Source organism: Colius striatus, chromosome 8, assembly GCF_028858725.1.
Source record: "Colius striatus isolate bColStr4 chromosome 8, bColStr4.1.hap1, whole genome shotgun sequence".
Taxonomy (NCBI): domain Eukaryota; kingdom Metazoa; phylum Chordata; class Aves; order Coliiformes; family Coliidae; genus Colius; species Colius striatus.
In genome coordinates this window covers 21,925,853-21,942,248 of record NC_084766.1, presented here as the reverse complement: position 1 = coordinate 21,942,248, position 16,396 = coordinate 21,925,853, and the positions used below count along the sequence as shown (strand labels likewise).

General features: G+C 37.3%; 1 protein-coding gene across 6 annotated transcripts in view; it reads right to left on the bottom strand.

Moving 5' to 3' along the window:
• MYOF (myoferlin) overlaps nt 1-15,353 on the bottom strand; it is a 73,310-nt gene extending 57,957 nt beyond the window's left edge. For all 6 annotated transcript variants that reach the window (XM_062001814.1, XM_062001816.1, XM_062001817.1 and 3 more), the window contains exons 1-3: nt 15,146-15,353; nt 9,308-9,363; nt 8,425-8,516 (exon numbers count right to left, since the gene is read on the bottom strand). In XM_062001814.1, the coding sequence (XP_061857798.1) occupies nt 8,425-8,516; nt 9,308-9,363; nt 15,146-15,233 (236 nt within the window). In that variant the 5' untranslated portion in view covers nt 15,234-15,353. The remainder of the gene's footprint in view (nt 1-8,424; nt 8,517-9,307; nt 9,364-15,145) is intronic.
• Between the last annotated feature and the right edge of the window lie 1,043 nt (nt 15,354-16,396).

Below are 16,396 nucleotides of genomic sequence, written 5' to 3'. Positions count from 1 at the left end.
CACAGGTGAGGTGCCTGAGAACTGGAGGAAGGCCAATGTCTCTCCAGTCCTCAATAAAGGGAAAGGAGGAGCTGGGAAACTCCAGGCCAGTCAGCCTCTTCTCCATTCCTGGAAAGGTGACAGAATAGCTCATTTTGGATGTCATCTCTATAACACATACACACAAAAAGATGGTTACCAGGGGCGTCATCATGAATTCACCAAGGGGAAATCCTGTCTGACCAACCTGATAGACTTCTATGATGGCATGACTGACTGGGTAGGTGAGGGAATCACATTGGATGTCATCTACCTTCAGCAAGGCCTTTCACACTGTTACCCATAACGTCCTTGTAGGAGAGCCTAGGCAGTGTAAGTTGGATGAGTGGGCGGTGAGGTGGATCAAGAACTGCCTGAATGACAGAGCCCAGAGAGTGGTGATCAATGGAGCTGAGTCAAGTTGGAGGCCTGTGGCCAGTGGAGTTCCACAGGGATCGGTTCTGGGGCCAGTCTTGTTCAACATCTTCATCAACAACCTGGATGAGGGGACAGAGTGTACCCTCAGCAAGTTCACTGATGACACCAAACTGGGAGGACTGGCTGATTCCCCAGAAGGCTGTGCTGCCATTCAGCAGGATCTCGACCAGCTTGAGAGTTGGGCAGAGGAACCTCATGAGGTTCAACAAGGGCACATGCAGAGTCCTGCACCTGGAGAGGAACAACCCCATGCACCAGGAGGACAGGCTGGGGGTGATAGGCTGGAGAGCAGCTCTGCAGAGAGAGACCTGAGAGTTCTGGTAGACAGTGAATTAAATGTGAGCCAGCAATGTGCCCTCATGGCCAAGAAGGCCAATGGCATCCTGGGGTGCACCAAGAAGAGTGTGGCCAGCAGATCAAGGGGTTCTCCTCTCCCTGTACTCTGCCCTAGTAAGGCCATTGTGTCCAGTTCTGGACTCCCCGATTCAAGAGTGATAGAGAATTTTTGGACAGAGCTCTGTGGAGGGTTACCAAGATGATTAGGGGGATGCATCATCTCTTACAAGGAAAAGCTGTGAGACCTGGGGCTGTTTAGCCTGGAGAAGACTGAGAAAGGACTTATAAATGCCTAAAGGGCAGGTGTTAAGAGAATGAGCCAGTCTTTTTTCTGTAGTGCCCAGTGACGGGACAAGGGGTAACAGAAAAAACCTGGAACACAGGAAGTTCCACTTGAATACAAGAAAAAATTTCTTTACTGTGAGGGTGACAGAGCCCTGGCACAAGCTGCCCAGCACGTGTCTGGTCTGGTTTTGATCACACAGCTATTCAATATTTGGAGTAATATTTTAAAGAGTAACAAAGAATGCCTCAAGGTCATCTTTGTCTAGGTCTTGTCTTTGTCATTTGTCTTTGAGAAATCGTTTTCACTGAGATCTCCTGTCTCTGAGATCTCCTCCATCTCTGAGGTCTCCTGTCTTTGGGCTAACTTGGGTAAAACCAAGTCAGCTAAGTCAGACAGCAGCAGCTGTTGTGACACCATGTCCACTAACAGGTCATTGCTGTTCAGTGCTTTGCCGCAAGGTCTGCACCTATTCATCCTCAAAAGAACACCACTCTTTGCTGCAGCTATTTCAACATTCTTCCTCTTGCTTAGGGAGGCAACATTTTCCTGTTTAATTCCAGTTCACACTGGTCTCAACATCAACAAAAGTGGGATAGTTTCTGCTTTTGGAAAAGCTCAATACATCCTCTGACCTTTTGATCATTAGCTGCTTTGGCAGACAGCAATAAGTATCGCTTCTTAACTCTGTTTAAACACCATTTTTGGCATCCCAAAGACCCAGATATGTATCATGCTCAGTCAGCCATGGTCTCTTAAACTTTTCCAGTTTTGCAGAAGTAAAGCAAAATCCTGTCTTGCCACAAGTAGTTTGAATATTCTGGTCTACCACTGAGTAAGACACCAAAAATAAATGCAGAGTCTGCATTTCAAAGCAGATTTAAACCCACTTCAAATATACAATATCAGTAGCAGGCTCATGATCTTTTCTTCCCAGTAATCAAAGGGACATACTCAGTTAATTAGCATGAAATAAATGAATTACTGATGACCAACTGTTAAATGTAGTGCTGCATTTGTGCCAAAGCTAATTAATCCGTTAGTGCTGTGGTTTACACTTCCTGTTAGCTGTCCAAATAACCAAGAGAAGTGAAACTTCACACCCATGCCTGGATCAGGAAATGCTAACTCACAGTACCAACCATTTTACTACTTCTCTGAAGGGAGCAATTTAAACTCAATTCTTTAGCATGTCACATCCCTCAGCTGTTGCATGCTACTTCTATAGGAAACCTCATGATCTTGATTCCCTGAGACTTAGGCATTTAAATTCTTTCAACTTAGTTTTAAGGGTTTGTGTTGGCAGAGGTTTATATTGATTATTCTCATCAGTAAACCTGATCCCAAACTGCAGTTAACAATTGCTACACTCATCTTGTCTGTTCTCAGTTTGTACGTTCCATTATAGGTTCTAAACTGCAAGACCCAACATCTCCTCTTCTGTTATTCGTGTTGTGTTTTAAAATTGTTATTAAGAGCAAAGCAATTGTTTTTATCTTTTTTAGTTTTTTGATAATACACTTAGCTAGAACAAACTTTTAAAAAGAAACAAAGCACAGAGATACTGTTTCGTACAGGCAGAACACCCCAAAACTGAGGCAGGACCTTGTATACAATGTATGCAAGGAAAACCTGCAACTATGCACAGCCACACAGATGTGGAAAAGAATCCACACAAAAGGGTACAGCAGTAGGAGGACTCAAGCAATCTAGAAACTATTTAACCATGGAAAACACTTAAAAGTGATTAAATAATTTGTTGGACCATTCATTTGTGGCTGCATTTTTCTGCTTGAGAAAAAAGGGTGTGCCTGATCTGTTTTTCCTCTGTGTTGCTAGGTTACTAACTACGCAAAGAACATGGAGAAGTACATAATCTGAACTCTCTCAAATAGAATGAAAATCAATTCAGCCAAACACAATTCTAACTTCCTGTTAACTTGTTTTTCTTCATAGAGACAACTGAAGTTGTTTGTTTTAACTGCATAAAGATTTGTATTCAGAGAGTTTAAAATCTTTCTCACAGTATTAGACACAACTGAAAACAGATGTGTTCTCTTTTCAGACAGCTTTATGCTGGAAAATCTAGCTAAGCATGCATCATATGAGTCCTCTCTGGATTATTCCTGTGGTGGTTTGCCTGCACACATGTCTCTGTGGTTTGCTTTATTTATCTTTTCCAATGACTCTATCTTTTTCCATGAAGAGCATTCATTTAATCTATCTGCAAAAGTTTAGTGATCCTGTAAATGAAGCAGCACATTTTATCTCCAGGAAAAAAGGAATAGAAAAAAAAATATCAAATGTTCCTTTAGGCTTGATTTACATAAACATGCCAAAGCAATGAGTTAAGCATTTTGGCACAGTGCAAGAACAACATCCACTGTGTTTCTCCTTCTGCTCCAGTCTAAGAACAGGCTATGTGAACAGCTATATAAGTTTCCAGGAGCTGTAGCAAATCATGGGTTATATACCAATCTCCACTGTGTTGTTTGAGCAGGGAGTATGGGTTCTGTAGTCACCTTGCATGTGCAGCTGGGAACCAGGTGCCCAGAATTAGTCACAAGTAGCACTTTATGGAATAGCAGAGTGTGTACTGGCTAGAGGCTTTCTGAGTGAGCAGCCAGAAAGTTGGGTTGAGAAACATTGTTCTGCTTCCAGCCTACACTGCAGCAAAGAACAGCGTCAGAATTTCTACCTTAAAAATAACTATAGCCCACTGCTTATTTTTCTCCACAAGAGAAAAGACGTGGTGTTGTTTCTTCTCGGGATTCTTTCTCAAGTGACACGGTTCCCTAGATGTACCCTTTACACTCAAAAACTAAATCCCAATTCAATCTAGACTTTAAAGTCAAATATATAAAAATATCATCCTCTAAAGGAAAGATTATTCATTTAGACTCCAATCTCACTTAGTTTAAGCCACCTCCCAAGTTAATCGGTTTGCTCCTGAATTGTATAAAGCATACGGCAGACTCTGAGTTTCTGAAATAATAGACCTTTACCTCTGAAAGACTTCAGTTCAGTGAATGACAACAAATGTACATATAAACATGACTACAATATCGTTCAACTCGCACTCCCTCAGCCCTCAGTTTTTTTAAACTGTCGTAATAGCTTTCAGGCATGAGGACCTTAGGTAAGCATTGTACTCCATCTTTCCAATTCTCAACTAGTATGCAGACAACGCAAGGGAGTGTCATTTGCACACTCTTTCCCTGTACAACTTTTTGCAAGCATGTATCTAACTACTTACTTTTTCTAGATATTAAAAGAGGATGCCGTGAAAGAGCAGTGAAACTATGACATGGCATTCCTAAACGTCTTTCAAACTCAGTAAACAGTAACTCAACGGAAACAGCTGCATGTATGCATAACCTGTGATATGTGGGAAACTTATTCCACATTCCCTCTTTTATTTGCTCCTTAGTCTAAATGTAACTGTCCATTAATACAAAATCTCTTCTGCTGTTACGGTGCTTTGTGTCTTTAAAAAGAAATCCAAGATGACATTTCCTATTATTTTGTTACAATCAGGAAGCCTACTCATGCATTTCTTATTCCTCACTCCCTTCCCCTGTTTCTCTGGCAATAGCCCTTCCAAACACATGACACACTGCAAATATGTGGCAGTTAGGATTTCTTTTCAATGAGCATTACTTTGAAGGTGTTGCTTTGTCTTTGGTATGGACTATAGAGATATTTTTTTTTCACAGCTCTATACATGGAATTCACTTTGCCACAGAATTTTATTGGTTTACATTTTAAATTGTGCACGGAATAAGTGGTGGACAACTTCCAGTGCACAAACCCAAGCAAAACAAGCAGGCATTTGCACAAGCTGGGGGTTAAGCGCTACAAATGACTGCAGATGATAGTTATAAATATATTTTGAAAAAAACCCACTTGCCTGTTTAACTTCGAACACATATACAGAGTGAAACATTTTAGGGGCTTCAGATAAGCACTTTCCTTTATTTTCTGATACATTATAAAAGTCATTACCAAATTCTGATTACTGGGAAGCTTTGCTATATGAAGTTCTATGACTTCTGGGATTTCCCTAAAGTCAGAGGCATGCAATATATTCCCGCTTTACTGACTTACAGGAATCTCAAGAATGAGATCTGAGGGCGTTGGCTTGACTCCCAGTGCTTTTACGACAGAGCTGGTGGAGTATTGTAAAAACCTGAATTCATATACTGAGAGAAGGTAGAGAGTATTAAGGAAAGCTAACAATGGCAGTGGACAACTACCAATAAATATGGATGTATGCCTAGCTCAGTGTCAGAAAATATCTAAATTTATCCAAAAAAAGGGAGGGAGGGAGAAGGTGATGTGATATTATACTCCCTTTCAAAACAGCAACAGCCAAAATTGCTTGACATTGACAGAAAAGAAAGGGCACAGGAGTGCAGCAAACAGAGAAATAGATCCTTGTTTAAAATCTAGGACTTTATATAAAGAAGTAGGGAATAGGTATTTCATTTTTGATAAGCTATTTGTTTTTTCTTCACATATTTAAAAAAAAAAAAGTCTCTACAAATGATGCCTGTGCGAATGTATTTATTTCCTGTTTTAGACAAAAATCCTATTATTTAAGCAGAGAAAGGCAGATCTTAGCCACTATGGGGCAGCTAAAGACTAAATACATTGATGAAGGTTTATCTTGTTAGGCATGTAAAGAGAGCTTTTAGTATAAGAATGTTTCAACACAAAGTAATACACTCTATCCCTGCGGTAGACTATCTAAAAGAAAAGCTTTCTGATTAGCTTGCTGCTACCCAAGACCTTACCCTTTTCCTGCAATTGATTTTAGGGACCAGGTTTATTTGTGTGTGATGAGTCATAAAACAAATGGCATGCAGAACACCAGAGATTGCTAAAAATTTAAACTGGTAATTTATACCTTCTTCATTGAAATCAATTGCATATGTTGCTTTAAGGAATCCTGCAATGCTGATATTAAAGCTTAAATCCTACAGAACTCTCACTATGTGTCTTTTAATCTCTATCACTTTACATTCAGAACAACATAAAGCTTGTTAGAGCCTGCATGATGCGTTTTTCATCACAAATACAGCAGGAACCTCAAAGTCCAGGTCAAAATGACAAAAAGTTTATATCTTACACTATTTGACTGCATGAATTCTAATGTTCCCATATTACACCATTTTCATTTTTCATGACTTTTTTTTTTATGTCCGCAGTCAAAAGGTTCTTTCTTCACAAAGAAAAAAGTTTGAAAAATACAAAGGCTACACCTAAAAGCTAGTTGAACAAGACACTTTAATTACTTTCATGTTTACCTATTACATGGTAAGACTATAAACCTACCAAAAATGTTTAAATGCCAACATGGGCACCTGACAGCATTTCAGTACTTGAAAACATTTTATGATATCTCCTTTCATGTAAAGACAGAAGCCTTAATTCAAGGCTGCTCCTTTCTCAGTGTCTTCAACAGAAAATTTAAATGGAAAAAAAAAAAAACTTTCCAAAGAATGATACTCTCTGTGCATCTTTTTGTTGTAATTACTTAATGTGTAGAAAAAACAGATGTATTTGAATTTTTTTAGTTGAAGGAAATCTATTTGTGTTTTGTCTGATATCCTTCAAGGAACATTTAGATATACCTACTGTTTATCTTCAGTTCTATAAAATTAATAACAAAACCAATTTTGTGAAAACTAAAAGTAAGTACCTTACTTACTTATATGAGAAGACTCAACTACATGACTGAATCTTTTCTCTGCTGTTTCACAAACGAAGAAAAAAAAGATTATCATACACCAAAAGACCTGCAGGGTTAGATCCCATGATACTTGATTTTTTGATGTCTGAAAAATGAAAACCCCAATTTTAGGTATATAGGTGCTCTACATACTGCATTCATAGAGTTTAGACTTTTAGAGTAGCTTTATTATAAACATGCACTAACAGCAGTAAGGAAATAGAAACGGTGCAGGAGGGAAAGAGCCTTAAATTCCTGCATGTTAAGGGCATTGTGAAAATGGCTATTTCTGTCTGCTGAAGACCTAAACTCTAAATCCTTTACTGATAGTAGGAGCCTCTGTATTTTCTTTCCAAGCAATTAATGTCAGAAAAGGCAATTCTCAGCAGCCTCCCACCCTATTTTTGTAACAGTCTAAAGTCGTCCTCTAAAGAATGTGAAGCTAGATACCCATTTTCCTCTTCTGCTGAGGTTTTTCAAGTTACTTTTCACAAAAGACTCTCTTAATATCAAACTACATATTTTCTTCTAAAAAACATTTTAAAAATCTTCAAACCACAAACCAAAGAAATAATCCTCTATGCATTTTTAAACAATGTTTTTAAAATATAACCAGAGGAGGAGGTAGCAAAAGTAATGCCAGGCTTCCATATATGCAACAAGCCTGAGGCTTATAACACTTGCCCAACAATTAGAGACAGATTTATTTCCCTACTCAGTGTGAGAGAACTTACTCTCACATCTTAAATTGAAAAAGAGTTCTGCAATGTGATCTTGGGGAAGTTACTTTAGTTCTCAAGCTCAAGCTTTTTAATGACCATACAGAGAACTCATGATTCATTGGGCCAAGAAAAAGCATTTCGTGACCTCCACTAGCTAGGGCACTCAAAAAGTACAGAAACTCAGATTTCATTCCCAAGACAGTTTTTGTATTTTATCCAACATATTCATCCTGATCCATATTTATCCTAAGTCGGTCTCCCAGAAGACTGCAATCGCTTCATTCAAGATATGAAATGGAACTTAGGCTTCCCCTCTTAGTAGGCAAGACAATGTGGCACCTCAGGGAGATTTTAAAATATGTTTAAGAGCCTTAATTGCATTTTGTAGTTTTTGGTGTTTACTGTTAGCTGTGCTCTGAGAACGCCAATTAACAGTTCTTCAGAAGTGTTTTCAGGGCACTTATCTATGGTACTCTTGGGTGTTGCCTTATACCTTTCTGAAAGATTACAGCTTGCTCCAGGTATCAGTAGTGGTTTAACTTTAGTAACACAGGGATGTTTATTACAAGCACCAACTGAAACAGGCAGCTGTGGCTTTCAAATGATAGTAACAGGCAAAGGGATCTAAATTTTACCCATATTCTGCATTAAATGCTTAAAACGTCCCTTGAATTTCATGTCAGCATGTCTAAAACTTTGCTTTAGAGTAACAATCCCACTGGCTTATAGGCTACAAGTAGGTATTGCATCACAAACCATCCAACAGCATCCATCTTCTCTCTCCAGCAAGCATCAGTTCATTTTTTTCCTTGGACTTCTGCATTGAAAGTTGTGTTTAATATTGGGACAAAAAAAAAAAAAGAAAAAGAAAAAAAAGAAAAAAGAGAACATACTTGTTTTGTCCAATTGTTTCAAAATCCTTCACAATAATTGTCAGGGAAGATGAATTATCCAGAGCAATTCCTTTCAAGTCAAATTCAAGAATCTGAACAAAAAAATGGAGCAAAACCAAATTGTAATTACAAGTTACATGTAAATTAATTAACAGCAGAGTACATTTACAAAAGCAGAGTTAAAAATCTGGGAACATGCTCATAGCATATTCTTGATTTGCTACTTACTAATATCAACATCAGAAAAAGAACTAAACTATTTAATTCTGAGCCATAACCTCGTTTGCAGTTCCACTTCCCCATACTAACATAAGTATTTTGTTATCATCATAAGATCTGATACTATTCCCCTGCAACACTGATTAAAGTCACTGCTGTTGAATCTAGGCTAATATTTGTAGGATCTCTGTATTTGTAATTACAAAATGTAAGATTAACCTTTAATTTCTGATTGTGACAAAACACTGAGGAAAAAAACATTTTCCCCAAGAAAAACACTACAGAAGATGCAAAATAGGGCCAGTTCTATAGAAAACCAAACCATGAGGAACTTCAATACGAGTTATTCTGATTCTGTAGCATTTCTTTATGTTTCCATACATGTGGCTAAGCAATGGTTGATTATCATTTGCTCCAAAGTAAGAAGGAACAAAACCAGGCCACCATTTCACCAGATACCCATCTACTTTTACACATTACTTAATCAACTGGACATCAACATTGTGCAAGACGAATCTGTTCATTTGCATTTACTAACACTTTGAAGGAACACTTATCCTTAGTTCCTGCTTATAACTGATATTCACAACTGTAGACATTGACTTAACAACTTTACAAGTGCTTTATATTAAAAGAGATCAATAATTGATTTTTCAAAAATTACCTCATTCCAAACAGGATTAAGCTCACTGTCAATTTTCTTTGTTTTCTTTTTTTCATCTGCAAATACAAACAAAGTGTGATGATGTGTTTTTGCTAAAGCACTACACAAATATCACATTTTTTCCTTTCACTTTTCAAAAGAAAGTTTAAGCTTTAAACCAAATGTTCTAATTCTTTTTGCTTCTTCCAGTAGCTGTACATTTTATAATCAAAATGTCCCCTGGGCAATTTTAGTATCGTTTAAGCACAGCTAGATATACTCTCCAAAAGCCAAGTTAATATTGAGGTTTCTCAACCTTTTATGACCCTTGACTGCAACTCCAGTAATGATGAAAGACAGACTGAAAGACTTGGAGACATCAAACCGAAAGGTAACCTCAAAGAGATGAACTTTAGTAGTAAAGAAATTGTATTACACATTTACCATAACCAAGTTACAAAATACTTGTAAGTGCTTAGTTCTGAAAGAAAAACACTTGAAAAAGCAATAACAAAAAGAAAAAGAGATGTGCTTACATATCAGCATTTTCCGCTTTAAATGAGCAAATATTAGCAGAAATACATATGCATATAAGAGGAAATGCAGCCCTTCCTGAAAAATATGATTTCCAGAATTCATGCAGATAGTATGACATTTCAGGTCAAATTCCTTCTTCTCAGAGAAATAATGCAACTCAGGTATTGCAGAGGCCTATTGCAGGCCTTGTTCACATATTAAAAAGTGAAATAAAACTGTTTTTAGAACTAGTTCAAAGCAAGTAACATGCCATGGCTTTATTTTTACTTTTTAGTCGCACTATATTTATACAACTCTGATGCAGAACAAGTCTTGACACAACATTCAGAAGCACAAAAGAACACCAGCGCACGCACAGCTCTCTAAACAGAAATTGCATATATTAGAGATAACAAAGGAGTATATTTAAGTACAGACAGTAAATCCCGATCTATAAAATGCTCAGCCACCACAAGAAGGCTAAGTGTCAGATATGCTTCTTGGACTAAGGACTATGGTAAAGGTAATAGCATTTCTATTATTCACAAGTTATAGCTATACTTGGTCAGGAAAATGTTACGAAGGCCTGGGCGGCAGGAGTAAAGATAAGCCACACTAGTAAGTTCATATATCCACTATTCAAGCAGTAGATTGTGGTGGCTTTTTTAAATGGAAAAGAGTGGGATGTATTGAAAGGAAAAAAGTCAGCCCATGCTGCAAATTTCGAGAACTGACTCACATTTATGCAACAGGAATTGTCTTCAATTTATACAGGATATTGACTCACATCATGCCACAAAGGAAAGAACATTCATAACATACCATGCTGTGGACTCGAATTTTGCAGAACAAAGAACTAATTAGCATGCCAGTAAGAGAAATTCACACTATCTAATAGATTAGGACAAAGCATTTTCAAAACTGAATACCCCAGAATATCTAGGGTTTGGCACTGGTAATCAAAGTCTCCTACAAACAGGAGCTGGGCATCAGAGAAAAGATGTTCTCAGTGCTGGTGGAAAAGGAACAGTTGCAGCTGTTTGTAAAGGACACGGTGAAACACAGACCCAATCCTGACAGAACTAGTGGATAAAAGTCCTATGATCCTTGCCTAAGTTCAAATGTAACTCTGCAAGGTAAGAAATGCCCTGTCTTGAACAACTGTCAAGACAATTTTTTACAAGGAGTGAAATTTTCCACTCTGAACTATCTATTTTCATAAAAACACAAATAAGATTTATGATTCTGCTAACTGTGCGTATTCTAGAGGATACTAAAAAACTCTTTTTGTGTTATGCCTTTGTGCGAAAGCTGGATGAAAAACACAGCTTACATTGGGTTTTAGTTGTACTTTCTGTCATGTTGAATGCAGCATTAACATTCCGTGAGCATAAATTTTGCATGTATTTTCTTCACTTTACTGAATTCCTTTTTATTACATTTTTTATCATTCTTTTAATGCACTGAGGGCTTTTTTGTTTGTTTTCTTTTTAAACTGTTGGCAAACAGCTGTCTTCTTGCCAAAAAAAGTCTTTCCAAGCAGGGTAAGACTGACTGCCCAGTTATTCCAGGAGCTCACAGAAGTTTCAGGTCCTCAGGCTGCCTTCCTGTACTGGTAATTAATCCCGCTACAGTAGTCAAGACTAACCCACATCAGGATAAACTACAAGATAGAGCCAATCATCATTTTTTAGTTTGGCCCTACCAAGACATAAGACTAAAAAATGATAATGGATACAGGTAGGACACACTGTGTACTTCTTTCTTTAAAATCAAACTACAATAACCTTGGTACTGTAGAAGAAAACGGTTTTTTTTTTTTATCTTAGAGAGGCATTGTACTACCACACATTGCTTAATATTCTCAATCAGAAAGTACTGCAAAATAATCAATGCATACATCTTTTTTTCTCTCTCTCATTACAACTATCATTTTTATCAATTGCAGCAGGTGGGGAATAGCAGAAGCAAACATCTTTTAGAAAAGTTGTAAGTCCGAGATTCAAGAGCAAATCACATTTCAGTTGACTAAGATCTCTATAAAACTTTTGTGAATGAAGAATTAAGGTTGCATGGTGTTAGCAGCTGCAAGATCTAACAAGCAGGCCTCCAAAACCCAGGAAATTAAAGTTAGGGTAATTTAATTATCTAAAAACCAGAAAATAGAAATGTAGTGAATAATTACACTCTAACGCTATTTTCTTTCACACAGTGAAATGCAAACTAATACAGCTATAAACTACTGTAGACTTACTGGAAATAGAAAAAGAAGTTTTATCCAAACAGGCCCCCTCAAACTGGACACCATTTTACATCAGCTTTTAATGCATGAAGCTGAATGAGATAGTCAAAAGGAACGATCAAGGCACTCAATGTCCTAGTATTGACTGCACACAGAAGCAATTCTAGCAATTTTTACACCCAAAGACAAGAATCTGACACATTTTTCTCCAGTTTGGTATATCTGAAAAACCAATAGAATTGTACTGTTTTAATCATTGCCACTTAGTGCCACTTCAGCAAATGGCAACAGTTTTTAATACTAATTTGACTAATAATTCATCTCACGCAGACTGATGGTGACCTGAGAATTCTACAGTAACAGTGCCCAGTTCCAGACAGTGAAACTTATTTACTGTCTGGGTGTAGTTCTCTTTGAACAGTGAGTTGTTCTTAAAGCAAACAAAAGAAAAGTCCTATCCCACTAGACCGAACATAAATGTGTAAAAAAAAGTCAAGTGCTTCCATCAAACCCGTCTACTGTAAATAAACTACCCAACAGAAACAACTATTTCCTCTTATTATGTCCTTAATAGTACTGAGTATATAGTCTATAACTAGCTTAGTCATACAAATTTGATGAAGTCTATTCTATACATAAATGAAACAATGCTAAAATATGTGTGTTAATATATAAAGTGTTTGCAAAGCCACGTACATACAAACAGTTGTAGGATCACGGCCCTCTTTTTTTTTCACAGCAAGGTCTGGTCCCGAGAGATACCATGTGTTGTCACTGAAGTCTTACAATTACGGAAGCTGACATCAGCAAAGGCTACATAAGTTAAAGTTGGATAAAGCTAATGAATAAAACACTGTTTAATGAAATGACAACTTCCACAGCAATTTTCTCTTAAACGAGTGCTGTTCCCTTAGACTTCTCAAGGAATACTCCAGAATCAAACAAGAATATGGACATGTACTGCAGGGCTATGGACAAAGTCCTGCAAATGCCTGAGTTATTCCCAATCTGGAAAAGAAACTTCCAATTCCATTTTTTGTCTCTTGGGAGCTGCAGTGAGTATGGACTACTGTTGACTGCTGCCCTTTGACATACACCTTCCTTTCCCAAAATAAGACTAGTTTCCTATCTCTACACAGTAACAGGGTGAGGGGGAACAGGTTGTATATTTTAAAAAAATCAATATAAACAGACAGAACCATAGAATCATTACTATTGGAAAAGAGCTGTAAGATCATTGAATCCAACCACTGCATACATGTCCATATTTCAGTTATGATGCCTCTGCCCGTGCACCTGGCAACCAAGTACTCCACTTCAAATTAAATCAGAGCTGCTCAATAGTTGTCAAAACAGCTGTCAAAAGGCTAATATTTTTCTGGCTTCCTTGAATCACTCTAGACAGAAAGCAAAAAATCAGACTGGTGGTATGTAGAAAAACCATATAAAAAGAAGTGGCAGGTAAAATTAGAAATGAACTATCCTACTAAAAAACTCACAATTATGAAGTTGTGTTTAAGACAATGGCTAAGCATGTTTGTGAATACTAAAAGTCCCAATTATAGCACAAAAATAGATAAATTAAACTCATTCCTTTAATGTCTCTTGCTCAATTACTGTATTTGGATAACTGAAGGACTGACAAACAAATGCAGTAGTGTAGAAAAAACACAACAAACCAACAAACCAAACTGTAACTTACATTTATTAGGAAAAACTGAATTCCATTAGGGCACATAGTAGGAACAAAAGAGTACAAGGAAGAATTAAACAGACAGTTAAGGCATAAAGAAGGCATGAACCAACTTTGGAGTATAACACTCCAGGAACAGAGGTAACAAAAGGGCAGAACTGTGACAAGAATGCAAAAGAGAATGACAAGGAACTTAAAAGATAATATGAATAAGAAGCAGTAGATGCAAATCAAACAAACCAGAGAAATTGCAGTACACCAGTAACAGCACTTTCAGCAGGGCAAAGAAAATACTATGTTAATAATTATGATGTTCCAAAAGCTACTGAGACAGGCTCAGCCACTTGCCCTAACACACAAGAGGGTAAAAAACCCAAACTTGACAAAGAGGAGACAAAAGAAGAAAATGGAATGATACCATATCTTCCTGATGCTGAAAAGTTTTTATTTTGGAAGTTAAAATACTAGAATTGCACTGCCTTTTCCTTTTCCAGCCTCCAGGAAAATGTCATGATTTCAGATTCCATTTCTAAAGGAAACAAACCCTTGCAATGATTTTCCATACCTTAGGAAAAAACATTTCCAGGAAACTAGGTCACCAGGAATGATGACCATTTGTCACAGTTTGGCTGAACATATTACAAGATTCAAAATTGCTTAGAGGTTTCTGCACTCTAAAGATAAGCCAATACTTGAAAACAAGCTCCTTTAGTGAAGTGAGGAAATGATGGCAACAAGTAAAATTTACTGTGAAATATAATTAACTTTACATATAAATGATGATTTTATCACAGTTTTCTTCTTCTCCCTTATGCATGTGACAAGCAATGAAAGTGTAAAATCTACTTTCCTTCCTAAATCTTTTAAAAAAATAATATCAACAAGCAAAATTTTAAAGTGCAATTCAGTTTCTAAAAAAACCCTAAACCAACCAACCAAACAAAACCCTCAAAACAAACCCAAACACCTTCAGTAATGGTACTATTGTTTTTCAACCTGGTGGTAATAACAATATACCAGTCACATGAAAAATTAGTGTAACAGTGAGCAGTGGCTGTGCATAGTAATCAAGAGAGAGGAATGATTTTTCAGATGGAAAACAATATAATCTTCAATAATTGAATTAAAAGTGGAATTATCTATGCAATTAGATTTTTAAAGCAAAGAGCTAAGCCTGTGCAAAAGCTTGTAAAATGTGGAAGCATCGTTGGCCAGAACAGACCAATGCACTCCACCCACTTCAAACTTATTTAGGTAACTCCTGTCTCTCTAATTAAAAAGTCTTCCCCAAAGTTACATAAGATGTAACCTCAGGAAAACATACTTTCACAGGTTTTCAAATACTTGCATAAGTTAATATCTTCCAGAAAACCTCCTCCCCTGGCACATTTATGACAGTTCTCCTTACCTTTAAAAATAACAGAAACAATAGGATCTGGTTTCCCAAACTTGGTTTTAGGGATATTCGTAGCAGATTCCACAATCACCCGAAGCATTGTTTCCAGTCTTGACTAAACATCAGTTGCTACTAAAAAAGTTCAAGGAAGTCTTAAGTTTCAAACTCCTTAACTTCTAGACTGAAATGCTAGCAGGAAGAGGAGGCAGGGAATAGCTGGTTTACAGTAAAGAAGGTCTATGGGTGGATCTATGACGGACCAGCTGCTGAAGGCTCCAAAAAAAAAAAAAAAAAAAGTAACCTGTAAGTTGACACCAAGTTCTGTGTTGCTGCACAAAGAGAACTCGCTAGTGAAATCCTGTAACAGAAAGGGCACAGTGCAAAAACGAATGCAGGTTTTTTTGTATTTGCTTTTATTCTTAAGCTGCGCGGTTAATGTCTCATAAGTAACAAAATCAAGAACAAGCATAAGCAAGATGGACATTAAAGCCCAACTCCAGTACTCAAGACATAGTACACCTGCCTCTTGGTATACCAAGACATTGCATTTCATGATAGCTTTTTTCCCACCCACCTCCCCCCCCTTAATTTTTAGAATATCACTACTTGTAAATGTTTTCAGTTTGCCTCCGTGGCAGTCTATAATCACGAAATACTTACGGTCTTCAAAAATAGTCTAAGTGCTCCCCCTTCAGCTGTACTCTGGAACAACTACGTTTTACACAGAATAAATACAACAGGTTCTATATTTAACATGCTGAATTCAGTAGATGTCTTGAGAAATTATTAAAATATATATGCATAATTAAAAACTGAAACCAAATAAGGAAATATGTGCAAAAATGTGAGGCGATCCCCTCTATTGTTTGCAGGCCTATAAATGCTTTGCCTTAACATAAATACCACGCAGTAACTTCACTAAAATGAAACTAGGTAAATTTTAAACCGTAAGTACAAGAACACCTTGCTCTAAGCTACCCTGTATTCAACTTTACAGCAGTTTTTCTCTCCTGTGGACCAGATGTAAAAACCAAGTGGTACACACTACCACTGTAAAATATGTGTTTAAGTATAGATATGTGTTATGTTTGTGTAGAGGCACTTTTTGCTTGGTAACAGAAGCAGGGGGCTGCAGTGGTGACCTCTGTAAGCAGTTCTCAAAACTTCCCCCAGCTCTGAGTTGGACTCACCTCCAGCCCAGAGAGGCCAATAATCTGGTGCCTCTGCCATTAATTTAAGAAGGGAAATCTTAAATAATGGTGG